At 39.3% G+C, this 19,914-nt stretch overlaps 1 protein-coding gene across 1 annotated transcript in view; it reads right to left on the reverse strand.

Moving 5' to 3' along the window:
• elna (elastin a) overlaps positions 1-19,914 on the reverse strand; it is a 230,028-nt gene that overhangs the window by 78,913 nt on the left and 131,201 nt on the right. The window contains exons 26-31 of the mRNA XM_059973126.1: positions 19,670-19,741; positions 17,662-17,697; positions 13,240-13,311; positions 8,475-8,510; positions 1,757-1,816; positions 52-87 (exon numbers count right to left, since the gene is read on the reverse strand). Of these exons, the coding sequence (XP_059829109.1) occupies positions 52-87; positions 1,757-1,816; positions 8,475-8,510; positions 13,240-13,311; positions 17,662-17,697; positions 19,670-19,741 (312 nt within the window). The remainder of the gene's footprint in view (positions 1-51; positions 88-1,756; positions 1,817-8,474; positions 8,511-13,239; positions 13,312-17,661; positions 17,698-19,669; positions 19,742-19,914) is intronic.

The raw sequence follows: 19,914 nt of genomic DNA on the forward strand, positions 1-19,914 counted from the left end.
CATATCCTAATAATTTGATTCTTCTGTAAATTACAAAAGTAGAAATCATACCTCCATATTTAGCAGCCTTGGCTGCCCTGTAGGCACCTGTAACATCAAAGGAACAACGAGTTACAGTGGAACAGATCAGTTGCATCTACAACAGAATGATGAACAACTTTATGACAGCCAACAGCACCACCTCATTGTAGGTAAAAACCACTGCAGAAGTTTCCGCTCTTAACCCAAGTTGTTCAAATGCAGATCTCAAAACAGTGTTTATACAAAGCTACTAGATCAGATGTGAAACTTACTTTATTATGGAAAATTGATAATCTTTCGTATTATCAAATAACATTACAACTGGTGGCATTCAAAAAGAATGAAGTAGCAAAAGCAAGGCCAAAGATGTGGAATAATTATTGTGTTACAAATTGTACAGTTCTAAATGAGGAATGTACTGCTCTTCCTTGAAATATTCCTGTTGCTCATATTCTATCAATGGGAAATGGCCCAAAATGATGATCTGCAACACCATATGTTGTTTTAACAAGACTAATAGAATTGCCCCCATCAGTGTCATAAACAAAAGTAACTAAAACTCATAAATATCTATTTAACTAAAACATAAAAATAGAAACACTTAAACAAAACAGCCTGTGCAAAGAAAGAGCTCACCCTAATGCACCAAGTTATTTGAGAGAGAAGATATGACAAAATCTTGTTCTGCAGGGATTCAGCAGCACAGCAGAGCCAGGAAATGGCTATTAATGCTTGGTAAGTTCAGAACTTCTGTGTTTGCATGGGAATTCCAAAACTTAGCTATGCCTACTCTGAGTAATGCAGACTGTTTGAAATAGAAGTGACAGCATTTCGCAGGAGAAACCAGATCAACATTCATGGTCAACAATAATCCTAATGCAAGTTCTGACCTGAAATAATGGCCATAAGTTGCTGAATTTTGTCAGTGGTTCCAATTAGAGCTGCCAGCATTCAGCCTAATGGATGTATCTGAGGTCTGAAACTGATTCCATCAGTTCACTCCAGCATTGGAGGCCAATATTGTTAGAATTTCTCATTAGCTTAGAAATCACCAGCTAGACATTGCAATAGGTCAGATATGGAGCAGGATTTGGTTCACTGAGGAATGTAGGTCAATGGATTACTAGGGAAAAGGGGAAACTATATTCATTTCTGTGAATATGACTGCTTTGATGCTTTTAATGGTCAAAAGTGTGTTTTTAATTAACTCTCACACCATTTCAAAATTACTTAAAGCATGATCTCTCTCGCTCTCTCTCTCTCTCTCGCATTTCAAGTATTTTCTATTCGTATTCCATAGTATCCCTGATTTTTAAATAAGTTTTTTTGATGTCCCATGTGGTGATCCATGCTAAAGAACACCATGACAGCATGTTTTTTTTTTGCAAAGGACTGCAGGAACCTAAACAAAACTACTTAATTATTTACTTAAATAGATTTGACTGTGAGGAATTATGCCAATGTAGTGTCACAGGTGAAATACTTGTAGCTAAAAAACTACATATGTTTCCTGCTTAACATTCTGGAGAGAGGAGTCTGCAGATTGTGCAGAAAACAGGAATAGAAAAATACATTTTAAGTTTGTAAATCCAGAAAAATAAGAGATCAAACATCTCCAGGAGCACTGATCACCGGATTCAGGGTTTCATTTTAAAGAATTGTAGCATTGATACGAAGATGTCAATGGTAAAACTAACAATTTAAAAAGAAAGGTTTTGTAAAAAGGGAAAGTCACCTGCCAGCCCCCCGAGAAAACCTCCAGGTACACCTCCCAGAATGCCTCCACGGAGTCCTCCTAGCAGGAAAACAGAGTTACAATCATCTACATATTAAATCAGCTTTTCTCAACCTTTTTGCCCTGGAGGAACCCTTGAAAAAATCTTCAGTCTCAAGGAACCCCTGCATAAAAATTATTATATCTAGAGCTCACGGTACGTTAGCATGATCAGTGACTTGTAGTTATAATAATCCAAAAATTATTGTCAACGTGTTTTGAGTAGAGAATGATTGTTTTAGCCAACCTTTCTTGAAAAAGACTAGTAGTTAAGCTTAGCTTACCTTTTTTGCACTAATCTCTTCTTTTCCCTTTTGTAAATTTAAAAAAAGTCATAGGCAAATAAAATAAATTTCTGTTAAATAACTGGCTTAAGCCAAAATGGGATTTAATTTTTCCAAAGGTAGGCTCGGTGGATTTAATTTAAATAAAGTTTTAAAATGGATTTTAATTAATGCTATTTACAACATGAAAATTAATTGACAATGTAAAGTTATTAAAAACCATAAGCCAAAGCAATGTGAATAAAAATATAGCCTAAGACATAATTTTATTCAAGACTTTGAAAAAGCATTTTCTTACTAAGTGACATGATCAGGCTCAAATATAGGTCTAGCATGTGAAACCTATGCTTCTTTTTTGCTGTTGAAATACTCAATTCTGGGTTGCACTTGAGGTAAACACACATGGATTTCACCTTCAACTGAAATTAGACAATTTCTGTCCTTGCTCTTGATCCTTGTTAAACAAGAAAAAGCTTGCTCACACATGTAAGAAGTTGAAAACTGCATCAAAATGCTCATTGCTTTCCATTGAGTGGCAATTCCCTCCTATTTTTCACTACGCCAGTAGAGTTTGGTCGCTGCCATAAGTCAGTGAACAGCACGTAAGGGGAAGTAGTCCAGAAGAGAGAGACTGATGTTACAGTCCAAGTTGGGTGTGTCCATTCAAAGCTTGTAAAATGCACTTTACACTCCTCATCAGCCTACCGTCCCCCACTCTGTGCAATACAGTGCTCACCACTTATCAATGGTGTCCCGTATCTTGCATCAAAAACTGGGTATTGGCTCAAACAAATAAACGCTGTCCAACTGCCACACTGCCTGAAAGACTTCTAACAAGATTGCTAAGGGGGCTGCTCAGTCGCTGTCCACCCTTGTGAGCGCTTGCATTGCATGTACAAAAAATGATGCTTATTTTTTGAAGATCTCTCACGAAATCCCTAGTGACCTCTCACATAATTCTGATTGAGAAACTCTGTATTAAATTATTGTAAAGGATCAGACTATTGATACGAAACTTACTTCGATATTATTAGGGCAACTATTACCAGGCTTGAGAAGCAGCTTTTGTTTTCTATCAGAACACTAAGCAAATTATTAAGATCCAGCTTGAAGTTGGTCCTTCCGGCCCTTCAAGGCATGCCATCTATCAATCCCCCAATTTAATTCTAGCCTAATCATGGGACCCTTTACAATGACCAATTAACCTACCAACTAGTAGGTCCTTAGACTGTGGGAGGAAGCCCACACAGTACCCATGCGAAACAGGAAGAACATGCAAACTCCATATAGATAGTAGTGGGAATTGAACCTGGGTTGCTGGAAATATAAAGTATTACGCTAGCCACCGTGCTACTGTGCTGCCATCGAAAGGTTCCAAAGCATTTCAACCATAGGTAAAACTAATAGAGTTATTCTGCAAAGCACAACATGGCCAGCATAGGTATTGACAACAAACTGGCATAATGAAAAGCATCAGCAAGTAACAGCAGGGCTTCAGAACCTCAGCTCAAACCTGTTGCACTGATCAGTTTAGTCAATACTGTACTTCTTCTTCTGTCACTAGAATCGATCAGTCATTTAATATACAGTACATAGATGTCAAAATTTAAATTTCCCCAGAATTAACTTTCAAATAATTTATTATTGCCATCTTATGCAGGAAGAAAGTACTAAAATTTCATTTCTTGCTGAATATGTGAAACCACTGCTTCTTGATTTTTATTTATTTAGCCTTAGCGCGGAGTGGGCCCTTCGAGCCACGGTGCTCAGTAAATCCCCCAATTTACTGCTAGCCTAATCATGGGATAATAGACAATGACAAATTAACCTACCAACCGGTATGTCTTTGGACCGTGGGAGGAAACCTGAGCACCCAGAGGAAACCCATGCATTCACTGAGAGAACGCACAAATGCTTTACAGGCAGCAGCGGGAATTGAATCTGGGTCATCTGTACCATAAAGCATTGTGCTAAACACTACACTACCATGCTGCCCTTTTGTAAAGGATAATTAAAGACTCACCATGATTTTGTCTTTAATCATCTTAAAATATACAAATATTTTTAAACCTACAAATACCTTGTTGATTCTTATAGGGATCAGATAATTAGCATTTGACATTCATGCCTCTTCTGGATTGTTAAGTAATGGCCCTAGAATTGGAGTAGAATACACAAAACCTGTGGAACCAGTTATGCACGACTGAAAAGAAGTTGCAATATTTAAATCTGACGGATTATAAACAAATGCCAGTTGTTATTGGTGGCCTTTGTTGAAATGGTAAAGAGCAATAGTAGAATGAGAAAGAATCAGGACACAATATAATGTAATTATTACTGTCAAATCGGCTTCATTTGCAACTGGTAAAGAACATGAATATATTCGTTGTGAATATTTAAAATGTGCGAAACGTTATACAAGAATACCAAATTTGAATAAGCAGAGAAGCACCTTTTCGAATAGACTCATTCAGCTCCGCTGTCACAAGGATTGTTACAGAAAATCTTTCCTAACAAATGCAATAAGCATATACAACAGTTCATCTCTGTACAACAGGTGAACACGTGTCATAGTACAATATTTTGTACATTATTATTGCACATTGGTACACTATTTTTATATTATTACTATTTTTACACTATTAATAATTATTCTGTACTTATTAGCATACTGCTATGTGTGTTTTTAAATGTTGCTGCTGTAATGAAAGAATTTCCCACTTGGGTTCAATAAAGTATTATTATCGTTATTATGATTAATCACATTCATCTAGCACTTAGAGACTGGTGAGTGAAACTTAATAATTCTATGTCCAGCATTATTACTGGATGTAATGGAATTCACCCTTTATTGTCGGGATCCACCTGCACTATAATTGGAAAAACCACTACTAAAGTTCTGCTTGCAAATTTGGTCTTCTGAAGCTTGGCCTGGAAATTAACTTGCTTTAAAAGCAGAATTTTAAAATAAATTTATGCGCAGGGATAGTACAGGTTTTACAAGTTGCCATCGATTGGTTATTTTTCTTCAACTGCTGCCTGATATGGAAACTGCGGCACGATATAAAATGCTTCCAGTGTAGTTTTGCGCAAGTGCCAGCTCTTGACTGGGCATCTGAGCCTTGAGTCATCTGCTCTCAAAGGGACCCATGCCTTAGGCACAGACTCACATGCCAAGAAAGAAGGAAGGAAAGATAAGGGATGAAACTTCTACTGATCAAGACTTGCAGCTGTGATAATCTGGCTGGACACCACACAGTGTCACTGCACGTAACCCCTTACTGGAACCATAAGGGCAGAACTTGGACTCGAGAGGAGAGCTGTATGTTTTGAGGCAGCTGCTGTCGGGCAGAAGTGGTCAATTCTCCAGTAATAGAAGCAGGTTTCTGATCCATAGGGGCACTCGCCAAGTTCATCAGATGCTGCTGACTATAAAACTGCAGAATAAACAAATTGCTGTCCCATGGGAGTAACAAGATGCCTCAGTGAAAATTATCTTTGTCGCTGGGGAACATTTCCTGGGTGTTTTCTGGTACTGTCATGCAGTCATGTGCGAGTTGGATCACATTGTCGGTCCAGCCTGATGAGAGTCCCATTGGTATTGTAAGCATTGAAATTCCTTTAATCTCTCAGGATGACAGGACTTCTCTTTCCAACACATCTTTTCTCTTGATAATGCCATCGTCTGTGTTCTACAGTCGGTTATCCCAGATTGCAGCAACTCTTGGTGCAATGTAGCAACCAGCTGATCATGGTTGTCCAGTGTATGTCTATGATATCTTTCTGCTCCAGCAAGTCCAAACAGTGTAGAAGATCTTTACAATGAGGAAGAACTATAAACACAAGAGTTTCTGCAGATGCTAAAAATACAGAGCAACACATACTGAATGCTGGAGGAACTCAGCAGATCAAAAAGCATCTGTGGAGTGGACATTCCACCAGAGGGTCTTGGCCCAAAGCTTTGACTGGTTTATTCCTCTCCATAGATTCTTGACTTGCTGATTTCCTCCAGCATTCTGTGTAAGGAAGGACTATGGTTTATATCATAGAAACACATTTTATACCTCTGATGATGCATTCCTAAATGAAAATATTTACATGTTCATTCATTAGTAGATCAATTTTTTGGGCATTTTTTTTCACTAATTAAAGCACGTTAGTGAAACCTTTATTTTGTGAATGAAAGGGGAAAGAGCAATGACACAGCTTGCAATGATTATAATATAAGTAATGAGTGGTTCCGTAGGGGGCAGCTCTAAAGTTTGATACAGTTAATCCTTGTTGTAATTATTTGATTTATTAATTGATTTCCTTATTTTTTATTATTGTTTTATTTATTTTTCTTTCTTCTATGTTATGTATTGCACTGAACTGCTGCTACTAAGTAAACAGATTTCACGACACATGCTGGTGATAATAAACCTGATTCTGATTAATCCAGAGTACCAAGTTCAGTCCTCTTACTAAAAAGTGACATTATATAATCACTGAAACATGTTATCTTTGAAGGCTGAATCAATCCTCAGTCCTGAAGAAAGGTCTGACCTAAAATGTCTATTTATTTCCATGGATGCTGCCTGATCTGCTGAGTTACTCCAGCATTTTGTGTGTGCTGCATTGAATAATTTTAAAGTAATTTTCTTTCATTATAATTAAATATTTCTTTACTAAGCACAGCTCTGTGCACTGTAACACAGTAGTTTTCCACAGTGTTCAGTGCATGTGGATGAAGAAGGTTAATAACACTCAAAGGAATGGTGGTTTTCATACATTGTCTCCAATGGAAACAGAGGCTTCCATCAAGAATGGGGTCTCATAGATTATGCTATACTAGCTCACTGTATGAATTCTAAATAAGCTCAGGCATCATTACTAAAGAAGGAAGTATTGCATGAATATAGATCTTGAAATAACAGCCATAGAGAAAATTCAATCCATGATGTTGCATGTTGTTATTGTACAGTCACCATCCAATAAAGTTAAAGGTAGAAAACACTCAAAATATGTGACTGGCAACTCATAAAAGGTAATTCACTCCCAACATATTTCTGTTATTAGAGCCTACACCTTAGAAAGTGATCAGAAACTTAGATATCAGTGCTCAAAATGATAATAAATAAGCAGATTTATTAAGCAATCAACTGAAAATGCATATCACCTATAATATGTTGACTTGCAATGGGTTCAATCTATTCTCATTGCTTAAATGCACAGGGCATGCATTTTAAATAATATTGTGGATTCATTCTCAGAAATGGCTACAACATCCCACAAGAAATTGCATTATTTGTTCAAAGCATTATGTCTTGGAAGGGAATTGGCAGAAAAAGTTTAAAACTGATAAGTTCTGATTTTTTTCAGCAGAAAGTGAATCAATAATCATCAGCAGAAAGTGAATTAAGACTGGAGAACCTGAATAATTCTGAAACCATGATATTCCACATATTCCATAGAGAGACAAGCTTGACACAAAATATTTAGAACAGGTTTGTAAACCATTTTACACACAAAATAATGGAAGACATCAAAATAAAAATCAAAGTCTGTAAATGAGTTCCTAATGGTGAGAAAAGTAATAGGGCCTGAGAAAACTGGAGAAGGGTTTTTGTTTGAGAAGCACAGGAGCCAATACAAATATGCTTCTTTAAATCAATCTTACGTTTGTAACTGATTTCAGAATCAATTAGGGCGCCATGGTAGTGTAATGGTTAGAGCGATTACAGATTGGTTTGTCAGAGTTTGGAGTTCAATCTCAGCACCCTCTTTAAGGAGTTTGTATGACCTCCCCATGAACACGTGTTTCCTCTGGGTGCTCCGGTTACCTCTCTCAGTCTGAAGGTTAACGGTTAGCAGCTTAATTGGTAAATTATAGCTAAATATAAGTAGCTAAGTTATCCTATGTTTAGGCTAGGGTTAAATTGGGGGTCGATGGGTGGTGTGGCTCACAAGGCCAGAAGGGCCTATTCCACACTGTGGTGAACTACATATACCCCGTCTGGACGCGCCCCCCCTGCTGACTGCTCCTGTGGCTCCTCCCACAGACCCCTGTATAAAGGCGATTGGAGGCACTGCTCCTCCCTCAGTCTCCAGGACTCAGTGTGGTGGTCTCTTGCTGCTGACGGTGCTTTCTTCCAGCTAATAATGCTTTTTTCCAGCTAATAAAAGCCTAATTTGACTCACGTCTCCGAGAGTTATTGATGGTGCATCACACACTATCTCTAAATAAAGCTAGTTAGGGAGCAGAACACCTCCCAAACATGTTGGAGACTTGTGGCTCTACATGTTGCTCTCCATAGAATTTGTTTGGCCTGGTGAGCACTTTACATTATTTTATATTTTTACTGTCAAATTTCCAGAATTTCTAGATCATTCTGTATGAAAATAGGAAAACTTACCTCCATATTTAGCAGCTTTAGCTGCTGCATAGCCACCTGCAATGAAGAAAGATCAACATGAGACCTGCCTCGTGCATTGTAAAGGATTTATAACAACTGACCACATTTCCAAAATAATCAATGTTAGTGTTGATTGTAGAAATCCTAACAAAATTATCTTTAGTACAAGCTAAGCATGTGCGATAACATTATTAAAGACTTAGATTAAAAAATCAATTTCTTTATCTACTAAATGACTTTACAACAGTTTAGATCAAAAAGCTAAATGAATAAACATCTCACAAATATGTTGTTCTTGCAGGAGCTTACTGGACAAAAGTAGATTGAATATCAGTTAGGTTCAGCTACCAACATAGATCCCTGACCAAATAGGTAATCCAGAATTTTTTGACAAATTATGACTGATTTAGTTTTTAAACTCAAGAACATAAACGTAAAGAAAGAAAGCAAGTGTTGGCTATTGAGTAAGATCATGGATGAGGTTTCATATCTTGGTATCATTTTCCTGTGCTAATCCCCATATCCTTTGATTTTCATAACCAGAATTCTGTCTTGAATGTACTTTGCAACTGAATCAACAACCCCTCTCGGATACAGAATCCCACAGACAAAGTTCTGATCTCTGTTCTGAATAGCCAACCTCTTATTTTATGATGATGGCTCCAGACATAAACCCTGTATTTAAAAACAGAAAATGCTGGAAAGGGTTAGTAAATCAGGCAGCATCTGTGGAAAGAGTAAAGGAGTTAATATTTCAGGTCTAAGATTAGTTTCATTTCAAATTCCTGGAGCTGCAGCTTCTTTTATTGATTTTCATAAACCTCATACTTAATTTATTACCCTCATTGGCATTTTGTACATTTCCATGAAATCATATCTCATGACGGTGAACCCGCCATTTCAGGAATCAAAATGGAAACTGCAATCATGATTTGTCCTTGTGAATAACACTTGAAATTTTATCAGTCAGTCTTACAGCAGGGACAAAGGCTGTTTGGCCCATCTGAGCTAGTCCCATTTGTGTTTGACCCATATTCCTCTAAGAATTTCTTATCCAAGCACCCATCCATGTAATAGAGTCATACAAGGCCTTTGGCTGAACCAACATACATCAACCATGTCATCCACACAGCTGGTTCCAATTTCCAGTGTTTGGACCGTTTTCCTCCAAGCCCCACTCTGCCATGTACCTATTCACGTGCTTCTTAAATGATATTACTGTACCTGCCTTAACTAGTCCTGGCAGTTCATTCCTTATAATCACCATTCTCTGCTTGAAAATGTTGCCCCTCTGGTTCCTTTAAAATCATTCTCCTCTTACCCTAGGCCAATGCCCCATTGTTTTGAATTCCCATTACTTGGAGAAACATTCACCTTGTCTATGCCTTGCATAAATTTTAAACACTTAAAAGTTTTCCCCTTCATTCTCTTATGTTCCAAAGGAATAAAATCCTAGCCTGGCCAACATCTCCTTACTATTCAGGCTTTCTAGTCCTGGCTACATCCTTGTAGATTTTTTTCTGCACTCTTTCGAGTTTAACCATGTCTTTGCTGCAGCAGGATGGCAAAAACTGTGGACAGTACTCCAAGGGGGGCCTCACAATGACTTAAATTACTGCAGCATAGTTGTATTCTATAGAAACATTTGGAATTTACAGCTCTAACAACAGTTGTCTATTCAACACTTCTGGAGCCGAGTCCATCACTTTACCTCTATGTTCATCACAGATCTTGCAGAAAAGCTCCTCATGACATTTTACAGTCTCTAAAAAAGGCTGGCCAACAATAATTAAAAATTCCAAGAAATAGCATATTTTCTTCCAGTTCCCTTTTTTAAGGAAATCTGGTGGTTTTGTTCAATCAATTCCTGATGATTTAATTTGGCATTTGGCATCCCCTCACCATAACCCTTTTCCATGGCAACAGTTTTTTGTGTGAAGAAATCAATAACATCAGGAAAAGACAATAGCCTACTTTTCACATTTATATCATGTACTCATGCCTTTTTAAAAATATAATCATCAATCAATAGAGTCTAAATGTTTAAAATCTCTACAGGGAAAAAGCCACTCCCATCTAAACACCAATGCACTGAAATGAGAAGCAAGATCACTTGCTGAAGGTTTGCTTGCTTGATTCTCAGATAAAATATATATGCCACTGCAGATACAAAAGAGGAGAACTTAGTTACTTGAGTCATTTTCTGCAGGAAATTCCTTAACTGGATCATACAATGAGCTCAAAATGTGGTGAGGTATCTTTGAACTTACAGAAATTGGATATGGCTCAGCAAATGGCTATATCATCATGATTTTTTTCCTGCACAACATATGGGATACGCAGTATATGCTGAAAAATGGTAGTGTGGTGAACAACCTCATTGCTGGTGTTAGTGGTTACCGAAAACTGGGACTCTAATTGCATGATGCTCTCATTTTAAACTAGGTAAGTGAGGGATCTGTACTTATGCTAGGCCAGGGAAGTCTATCAATAAAGATTCAAGCCATATTCAAGCCATATATCGAGATCGCAATCACCTAGGACGTGCTGTCTTACTACGACCATCAAAGAGTAGATACAAGAGCCTGAAGAAACATACAGACAACCTTCATCCATCAGATTTCTGAATGGATAACGAATCATCCCATAAATACTTCCTCACTATTTTCACCCTCTTCTTACACTACATGTTTAATTTAATATACATTTCTTATTGTAATTTATAGTATTTTTATATTATTACACTGTAGTACTGCCACAAAAGCAAGCAAGTTTATTTGTCTAGCACTTTTCAAACACAAGCCAATTCAAAGAGCTTTACGTAGAACAAGATATATAAAAAAAATCAAACATCAACTTTCAGACAATATTATTCTTAAGAGAATAAAATCACAAAACTAGATCTGATAAATAGAAATTAAAGTTCAGAAGATACTAATTAAAAGCTGCAGCAAAGTTAAAAAGCTTTAAGACTGGATTTCAAAGAGCTTAAAGTTAGGGCAGACTTCAGATCCTTCTGAAGGTTATTCTATACGTGGAGCATAGTAACTAAAAGATGCTTCACCATGTTTAGTAACAACAGTAAGCAGACCTGCTAAAGATGACCTGAGAGCTCGGGAAGGTTCATAATGCAGCAGAAGTTTGGAGATGTATTTTGGCCCAAGTCTATTCAGTGCTTTATAAACCAGGAGTAATAGTTTAAAGTCAATCCTCTGATGTACAGGATGCCAGTGTAGTGATCTGAGAACGGGAGTAATGTGTTCTGCTTACTTGGTCTTAGTGAATACTCTAGCATAGTGGTCGCCAACCTGTCGATCGCGATCGACTGGTTGATCTTTGAGACTTTCCCAGTAGATCCCAGAAAAAAAAATGAAAAATAAATACACAAATACTGTTGAGAGATTGTTTCCGGGTTGCGGGGTTTTAGTTCCGTTCTTTCTGCCCAGTACGCATGCGTGTAGCTCCCCCGCACTACACAGTGTACTTCAGTGGTCCCCAACCACCGGGCCACGAGGAAACAATATGAGTCAGCTGCACCTTTCCTCACTCCCTGTCACACCCGCTGTTGAACTTGAACGCACGCAAGGTCATCAGTCGCCTAAACTCAGTGATACCCTTGTGCCAGGAAGGAAGTTCCGTTGGTACTGGCCTGGAACGCGGCTGGTGAGAACTGCCGATGCTACTGGCCCGGAGTGTGGCTGGCAAGAAGTGCCATTGCTGCAGGCCTGGGGTGCGGACAGATGGGCGCCACCTCTAAACCTGTTCACCACACCGAATGTTCGTGGGAAAGCCGGTGCTAAATTATTTGCTGACGGGCTCAAGGTTTCGTAAGTATCAGAGCAGCTACCGAGCTGCGACCTACTAAAACAAACTTTTGTTGGCTGATAGATCCTACGGGGTTGGGGGGGTGGCGGGTCTGTCACACTCCTCACTCAGTCGGTTGCTCTGTCCGGACTGCGACTGTTGCGGCCCCAGCACAGGGACCTCTCCGGCCCTGACCGGGTCTTCTCACCCCGCCCACGACCAGCTGAACCTGGCCAAGGCGTCTGGCGGCGGGCGGGTGGGAGGCTGGAGTTCAGGCCGGGAGGCTGTCTGAGGCAATAAGGCCCTCAAAATGCTTCAGTACCTGAGTCCAAGTACCCTGCACTTAAAGACAAACGCATTGAGATTTTTCAGTGGAAAAAAACATGAGCAAGACGGACAGAAACTAAGTGCTGAGAGCCGCGAAAAAATTGCGGAATGGACTGGACATAAGGAACCTGTATCAGTGTATTCCGGTTGTGTTTAACACCAACATCCCCCCTTTCGGCCGTCCGCAAGAATATTGTCAATATTAACAGGTCCGCGGTGCCAAAAAGGGTGGGTATCTCTGGTTCTATCTCCGGGTGGGTATATCTACATTATTTCTACTTCCGGGTTGCGGGGTTTTACTTCCGGTCTTTTCTCCCCCGGTGCGGATGTGTGTAACTAGTTGATCTCGCCTTTCACTAAGACCGAGGTAGGGGATCTTGGGCTTAAAAAGGTTGGTGACCACTACTCTAGCATCAGTGTTCTGAACGAGCTACAGCTGTCCGAGGTATATTTTATGTTATTGCTCTCTAGTGCAGCTACAAAACAAAAAAGAATCACGACAGGACAGGTTGTATGTCAGCGATTTGATTCAGATTACTTATAGATCTACCATGAAATGAAACATAATATAGTTATCAAATAATGGCACAGATATTATTGGAAAACTTGTTGTCAACACTGAGAGGGATCTTACCTGGAACACCACCTAGTCCAACCCCTTGACCACCTCCAGCTACTCCCACCGGAATGCCTCCCGGAACACCACCTGGAATATCAGCATAGGAGAAGTACAATTAACTGTATTTTCTAAACAACTATCAGAAGAACATTCAATTGGAACTGAAGAAACTTCAGTATGATCATGACCACTTATTGTGGCGCCCCATTTCCTGGCACATCCGAACCGGCTCACAATTAGATAGCCTACGGGGGTTTGCGAGCACAGAGCTTTGGAGCCTCTGTGCCACGGGGTCAGGTTGAGGGAGGCTTAAAAGTGAGGCTGAAGATTTCGAATAAAGTTTTTCCTTCGACTGCAGTTACCGACTCCGTGTTGTAATTTTAGCGCTGCATGTAGCACACCCCTACATTATGACAAATAAATTACTATTTTTATTTGCTGTAATTACAGATTTTGGAGCATAATCAAAGGATCAAATGCAGTAATTAAAATTATTTAAATATGGTAAAACTCTTAGTACTCTTGGTACTCTTGTTTAACTCTGGTTTAGTACTCTTTTTAGTTGTACACAATATGGTCATGAATGTTTCAGTAAACCTGGTAAATTGAGAAAGAGCATGGGACTCTGGCCTGGAAACTGGAAAAAAATGAGGCCCAGGTGAGTGGAATAAGTCAACGCGTGCCTGGGTATTGGAAAAGGAACACAGAAACTAGGTTTTGGTGAGTCGAAAGACCATGTATGCACTAAGGCCATATTTAGTGGAAAGGAAGGATGGGAACTGGGTCTGTAGTGTGTGTCAGAAAACATGCAAACTAGGCCCCTTGTATGCCAGATGCTGAAACATCTAGATTTCTGAATAGTCAGGCAGCAGATTATTAGAGTTCTACTAAAACTTTATATCTTTGAAAAGTGCCATTCAAAAGTATTATTTGTTCCTTTGTTTGGATACTGGCTGTGACAGAATCATGTGAAATAAAAACAAAATGCGAGAAACATTCAACAGTTCAGGCAGCATCTGTGGAAAGAGAAACAGAGTTAACATTACATGTCTGAGAGTCAGAAAACAGGTTAGTTTCCATTGCAGGGAAGGTAAGGGAGGAATGGACAAAATAAAGAAAATGTCTCTGAGACTTTGGGATTTGTACTGTTACAGGAAAGGTAATTGAAAACAAGAGGTAGAAAATGTTTCCTTTCATGCGGTAATGGAAGAGTAATTGAACGATTATGCACTTTTACTCAACAAGTTACACACAAGGTATATTTAGCATTTATGATAGAGAATGTAGGTTCAGTCATCTGAGGAAAGTTGATACAGAAACAAGCATCAATGAATGACCAGCGTTTCTTCAGCTACTTTGATTATTTGAGAGAAAAACAAAAGAAACTCAGAATGGCGAGAAACTGTAGAACTCCAGGCAGCTGGAGATCTGCTAACCTCACGGTGGGAAACTGTAGAACTCCAGGCAGCTGGAGATCTGCTAACCTCACGGTGGGAAACTGTAGAACTCCAGGCAGCTGGAGATCTGCTAACCTCACGGTGGGAAACTGTAGAATTCCAGGCAGCCGGAGATCTGCTAACCTCACGGTGGGAAACTGTAGAACTCCAGGCTGCCGGAGATCTGCTAACCTCACGGTGGGAAACTGTAGAATTCCAGGCAGCCGGAGATCTGCTAACCTCACGGTGGGAAACTTTAGAACTCCAGGCAGCTGGAGATCTGCTAACCTCACGGTGGGAAACTGTAGAACTCCAGGCAGCTGGAGATCTGTGAACCTCACGGTGGGAAACTGTAGAACTCCAGGCAGCTGGAGATCTGTGAACCTCACGGTGGGAAACTGTAGAACTCCAGGCAGCTGGAGATCTGCTAACCTCAAATGATGAGGATGTGTGTTAGGATTTGCGATTAGCTGCACTCATTTATGAAGTTAGTTTCTTCTTTAATTGACAGCCACATGCAGTAGATCTACCCACATAATAGCAGTGTAGCATTTTGGTCCATTTGCTGCAGCATTGTACATCAGTGGAGTAGGTCTAAAAGTAGAGCAGCCAGGGGTGCAAAGCAAGTTTTACCAGGGACTGGATTGCAAATGGTACTGCGGATTGGGCAGAGTGGAGGTGTGCTTGCAGTGAGTTGGGGGGGGGAGGGCATGTACATCTAGATAAGTATAATGCTTTACAGTACCAGCAACCTGTCGCTGCCTGTAAGGAGTTAGTGCATTCTCCCTGTGGTTGCATGGAGTTTATCCGGGAGCTCCAGTCCAAAGATGTACTGACTGGTAGGTTAATGGGTCATTATAAATTGACCTGTGATTAGGCTAGGATTAAAATTGGTGGATTGAAGGGCTGGAAGGGCCTATTCTACACCGTATCTCAATAAATAAAAAAAATCTACTGGCTACAATAAGCACTAAAGGCCGCAAAATTATCTTCTAAATTGTTTACTGCCAGTTCCTTAAGAGGTATAACATCATGCCTTGTATAATCACTGGCTGTTATTAATATTATTGCAAGTATTCCACCATGCCTGTATGTGTTCCGTTACTAACTATACTAACATAACTGCAATGACAAAAGGAACCACTATAACTGCCGGTTAACACATTCACTTTCAATTATAAATGTTCATATATTATGCAGACAAAACAGATGTTAATACTTGATAGCACTGTGCTACAAACAGAGGTCACTGAGGTGACCGCAAACAAACAAACCAAGCATTTGCCTGGATTACAGGAATTTCCATGGCTTTTCATAGTGTCGTTGAATGAACTATGAAAACAAGATAAAAACAGTTACATATTTAGCAGTTTTGTAAGTTATTTCTAGGATGTTACATATCATCTATGAAGAAGACTGTTTAATTAATCTCATTTAATTATTAATCCTTGAGATCTACATCCAATAGAACCAGTACTCAATTTACCTTGCTAATGCAAGAAATAAATACTGGTTCCTCACATAATCTTTCATCTCTCTACTACTCCTCTGCCCCATTTTCTTTGACTTAATGTTAACAATCTCTTGAATACACTTAGCAACTGATGAATGACCAACCCCTTATCTTTGAGACTATGACCACTGGTTCTGGACTCTTTGGTCATGAAATAACATCTCCAACCTTTCCCTTTTACAAAACCATGCAAATTTTGAAGTTCTGCCTTAATAACCAGTGAGAAGTATTAGGATTATTGGAAGTATGGTATCTTGTCCATGTACTTCCCACAGCTAAACATACAAGAAAGATACGTAGAATTAATTGCAACTAGAAGATATCAGTTAGTACAGTGGTCCCCAACTACTGGGCCGCAAAGCATGTGCTACCAGGCCGTGAGGAAATGATATGATTTGGCGATATGAAACAATACGAGTCAGCAGCACTTTTCCTCATTCCCTGTCATGCCCACTGTTGAACTTGAACGCACGCAAGGTCATCAGTCACCTAAATGCAGTGATACCCTTGCGCGGCTGGTGAGAAGTGCTGAGGATACTGGCCTGGAGCGCGGACAGATGGGCGCTGCCTCTAAACCTGTTTAGCCCCCCAATGTTCGTGGAGAACCCGGTGCTAAAATATTCACAGACGACCTAATTCGGGCTCAGGGTTTCATAAGCAGCAGAGCAGCTACCTTGCTGCGACCTACTGAAAATCATCCCTTGAGACAAACTTTTGTCGGCTGGTAGATCCTAAAACGGGGGCGGGTACGCGCCCTGTCACACTCCTCGCTTGGTCGGTCGCTCTCTCCGGATTGCAATCACTGCGGCCCTGGCACAGGGACCTCCGGCCCTTACCTTGTCCTCTCACCCCACCCAACACCAACCGCGCCTGGCCAAGGAGTCTGGCGGCAGGCAGGCAGGCGTGAAGCTAGAGTTTGGGCTTGGAGGCTGTCTAATAAGGCAGTGAAACCCTCAAAACTGCTTTGGTACCTTGAGTACAAGCACCCTGCACTTAAAGCCAAACCCATTGAGTTTTTTGAGCAGAAAAAAACGTGAGCAAGCGGGACAGAAGCAAGTGCTGATAGCCGCGTAAACTAAATTGCGGAATAGACTGGACATAAGGAACCCCCTTTGAGTATTGCTGTATTCCGGTTGTGTTTAACACCCCTCTCCCACTCCCCGTTGGCTGGTCCACAAGAATATTGTCAATATTAAACCGGTTTGCGGTGTAAGAAAGGTTGATGATCCCTGAGTTTGTAACACCAAATTCTTAATTTATATATAGAAGAAAGCAGCTCAATTTTTTGAGTCTTAGCAACAACATTCCTATATTTGCCTGAAGGAACGTGCCAATAGTTATTTAAAAATTTTTTGATATAGATCATACATCCCTAGAGTAGTGAGGTAACTGAGATGTTTTAACCTGTGAGACTTTTATCTCCTTCTTGACAGAAGTATACCGACAGATTAGGTTTTTTAAAGGAACCAGGAAATTAAGATGACTTACCTCCATATTTAGCAGCTTTGGCTGCTGCATAGCCACCTGAAACAAAAGATAATTGAAGTTATCACAGAAGAGAATCATGATCAACCACACCTTCTCATTCCAGCGAAAACCTATTTTGTAAATATTCAATATTAATCAAAATTATTCAAAACAACAGTGATATAAGATTTAAGATTGAAAAAGATTTAAATAAATTCAATGTCCCTTGTTTTATTAAAGACACATGAAGTCCTGATAATTCTTTTGGCTATTAGATGGGATTTTACAAGTTACAAGTAGTAACGTAACATATAGCAGGTACAAAACAAAGTGTGAGGTGTACAGATATTACATCACACATTACTGGATAAATGCAAGGTGACTCACAGAATTTCTCAACTCAGTGGGTTCTCCAGAAAATGGTGACTGTTTCTGTATCTCAAGTTTGTACAAAATATGGATTGAGCTATTTTTAGGAGTCAGATCTGAAGCTTCCGCACACATATTCTGTGGAAGTTTCTGGAGCAGAATAATGACAAAAAGCTTAAGGGGCACTTGTGGATGTACTATCTCCATTAGTTTTAATTCAATCCCAATCTCGTTGGGGAATGACAATCTCATTGCATTTCCCACTTCAACTCTAAATAACCAAAATGATTAAAATTTCAAAAAGAAAGCATTCCATGTTATCATTGAACAAGAAAGTCAATTTGCAGACCCATGGTGTCAGAGACAAACAAATGGGAAACTAATTTATACTTTGGGAGGAGAAATCCTGCAGCTCATAAATAGTGTTCAGGTATCTTTTAACTGATTCTGAATCATCTGGTTAGGACTATTTAAAATCCCAGTGGAGAAAAATCATTTTCAAGAAAGAAATAACAACATATCTCAGGTGGCAAATGTCAGACTATGGGGAAAATGTTTGATGCTGACTTTCTGATTTTGTATCAAATAAATGTGACTAGCATAAGAATTTTTTTTTGGCCATTATTAGCTTATTGCTTAATGCAGTTTTCATGTGGATTGCTAAATGAGTGGCTGGATTAAATTGACACGGGGTTAAATTGAATATCGAAGAAAGCTTTGTTACAAGGCACCAGAGACAATTTTACCAATATATTTTTTTACTTAAGCAGTTCATTGTTTTGTAATTGACATTGAAAAGTCCAATCAAAGATCATTTTCAGAGCAATTCTGGGTAAAGATTTGAGTGTGTTGTCAGGCATGATGGTGGCAGAAAGTGACAGTGAGCATATTTCTTAGCCAGTAGTGGTTTCCGCTGAAATCTGAAACTCTTTTTACAAGACCACCTCAGTTCAAAACCAAGCTAGAAGAAAATCCAATCTTCTCCATAGAAATCATCAGAAGAGTTGCACAGCATTGCAGCTAATAAGCCACTATTTCACAGTGGAGCGACATGGCTTCAAATCTAATCTCAGGCCCTGTCTGTATGAAGTTTGCCATGTTCTCTCTGGGACTACTAAGGTTTTCCTCTAGTGCTCCAGTTTCCTCACACATTCCGAAGAAGTGTAGCTAAACAGGTCATCTGGCACTGTGCATTGCCCCCAGTGTGTGACTGAGTGGTTGGGTCTGGGGTAAGTCAAAGGGGGAAGAATCAAATATGGGATAATCAGAGATTAGTATTTATCTGTTGTTTCTATTTTTGCACTATTTTTAATCTAACTATTTAATACACCTTTTTTCTGTATTTATTATGTACTGCCCTGCTGCTGCTGCTGCTGCTGCTAAATTAACAAATTTCACGACACATGCCAGTGATATTAAACCTGATTCTGGTTCTGGTCTGTGAGAGCTGAAGTGCCTGTTTCTGTGCTGTATCTCTCCACGACTATGACTCCATTCTTAAGTTCGCTCAGGAAGGATAATTTTTTTCTACTTGCAATCAAACTATAGAATTCATATAAAGTGAAGGGCTACAAATTTTTTAAGAAAAAATGATAAAACTTGTCAAAAACTTTACTTAAAGTTTCCATTCAAAAATTAAAATATTGGAAGATTAAATTACCAGGTACACCTCCTTGAACAGCACCTGGAACACCCCTAAATGGAAAAGCAAGCAGCCCTCCTGGAACACCACCTGGAATATCAACACAACTGATGTACAACCACTTCAATTTTGTATAGCCCTAACAAGAGTGATTTTTATTTGTTACCAAGTTTACAGCATTATTCATATTACCAATTACAAGAATAAATTGCTAATTTAATCAACTGCGAGAACAGATTGTGCACCATGTTTAAAAGTTTAAT

The sequence above is a fragment of the Hypanus sabinus genome, chromosome 6 (genome assembly GCF_030144855.1).
Source record: "Hypanus sabinus isolate sHypSab1 chromosome 6, sHypSab1.hap1, whole genome shotgun sequence".
In the NCBI taxonomy this organism is placed as follows: domain Eukaryota; kingdom Metazoa; phylum Chordata; class Chondrichthyes; order Myliobatiformes; family Dasyatidae; genus Hypanus; species Hypanus sabinus.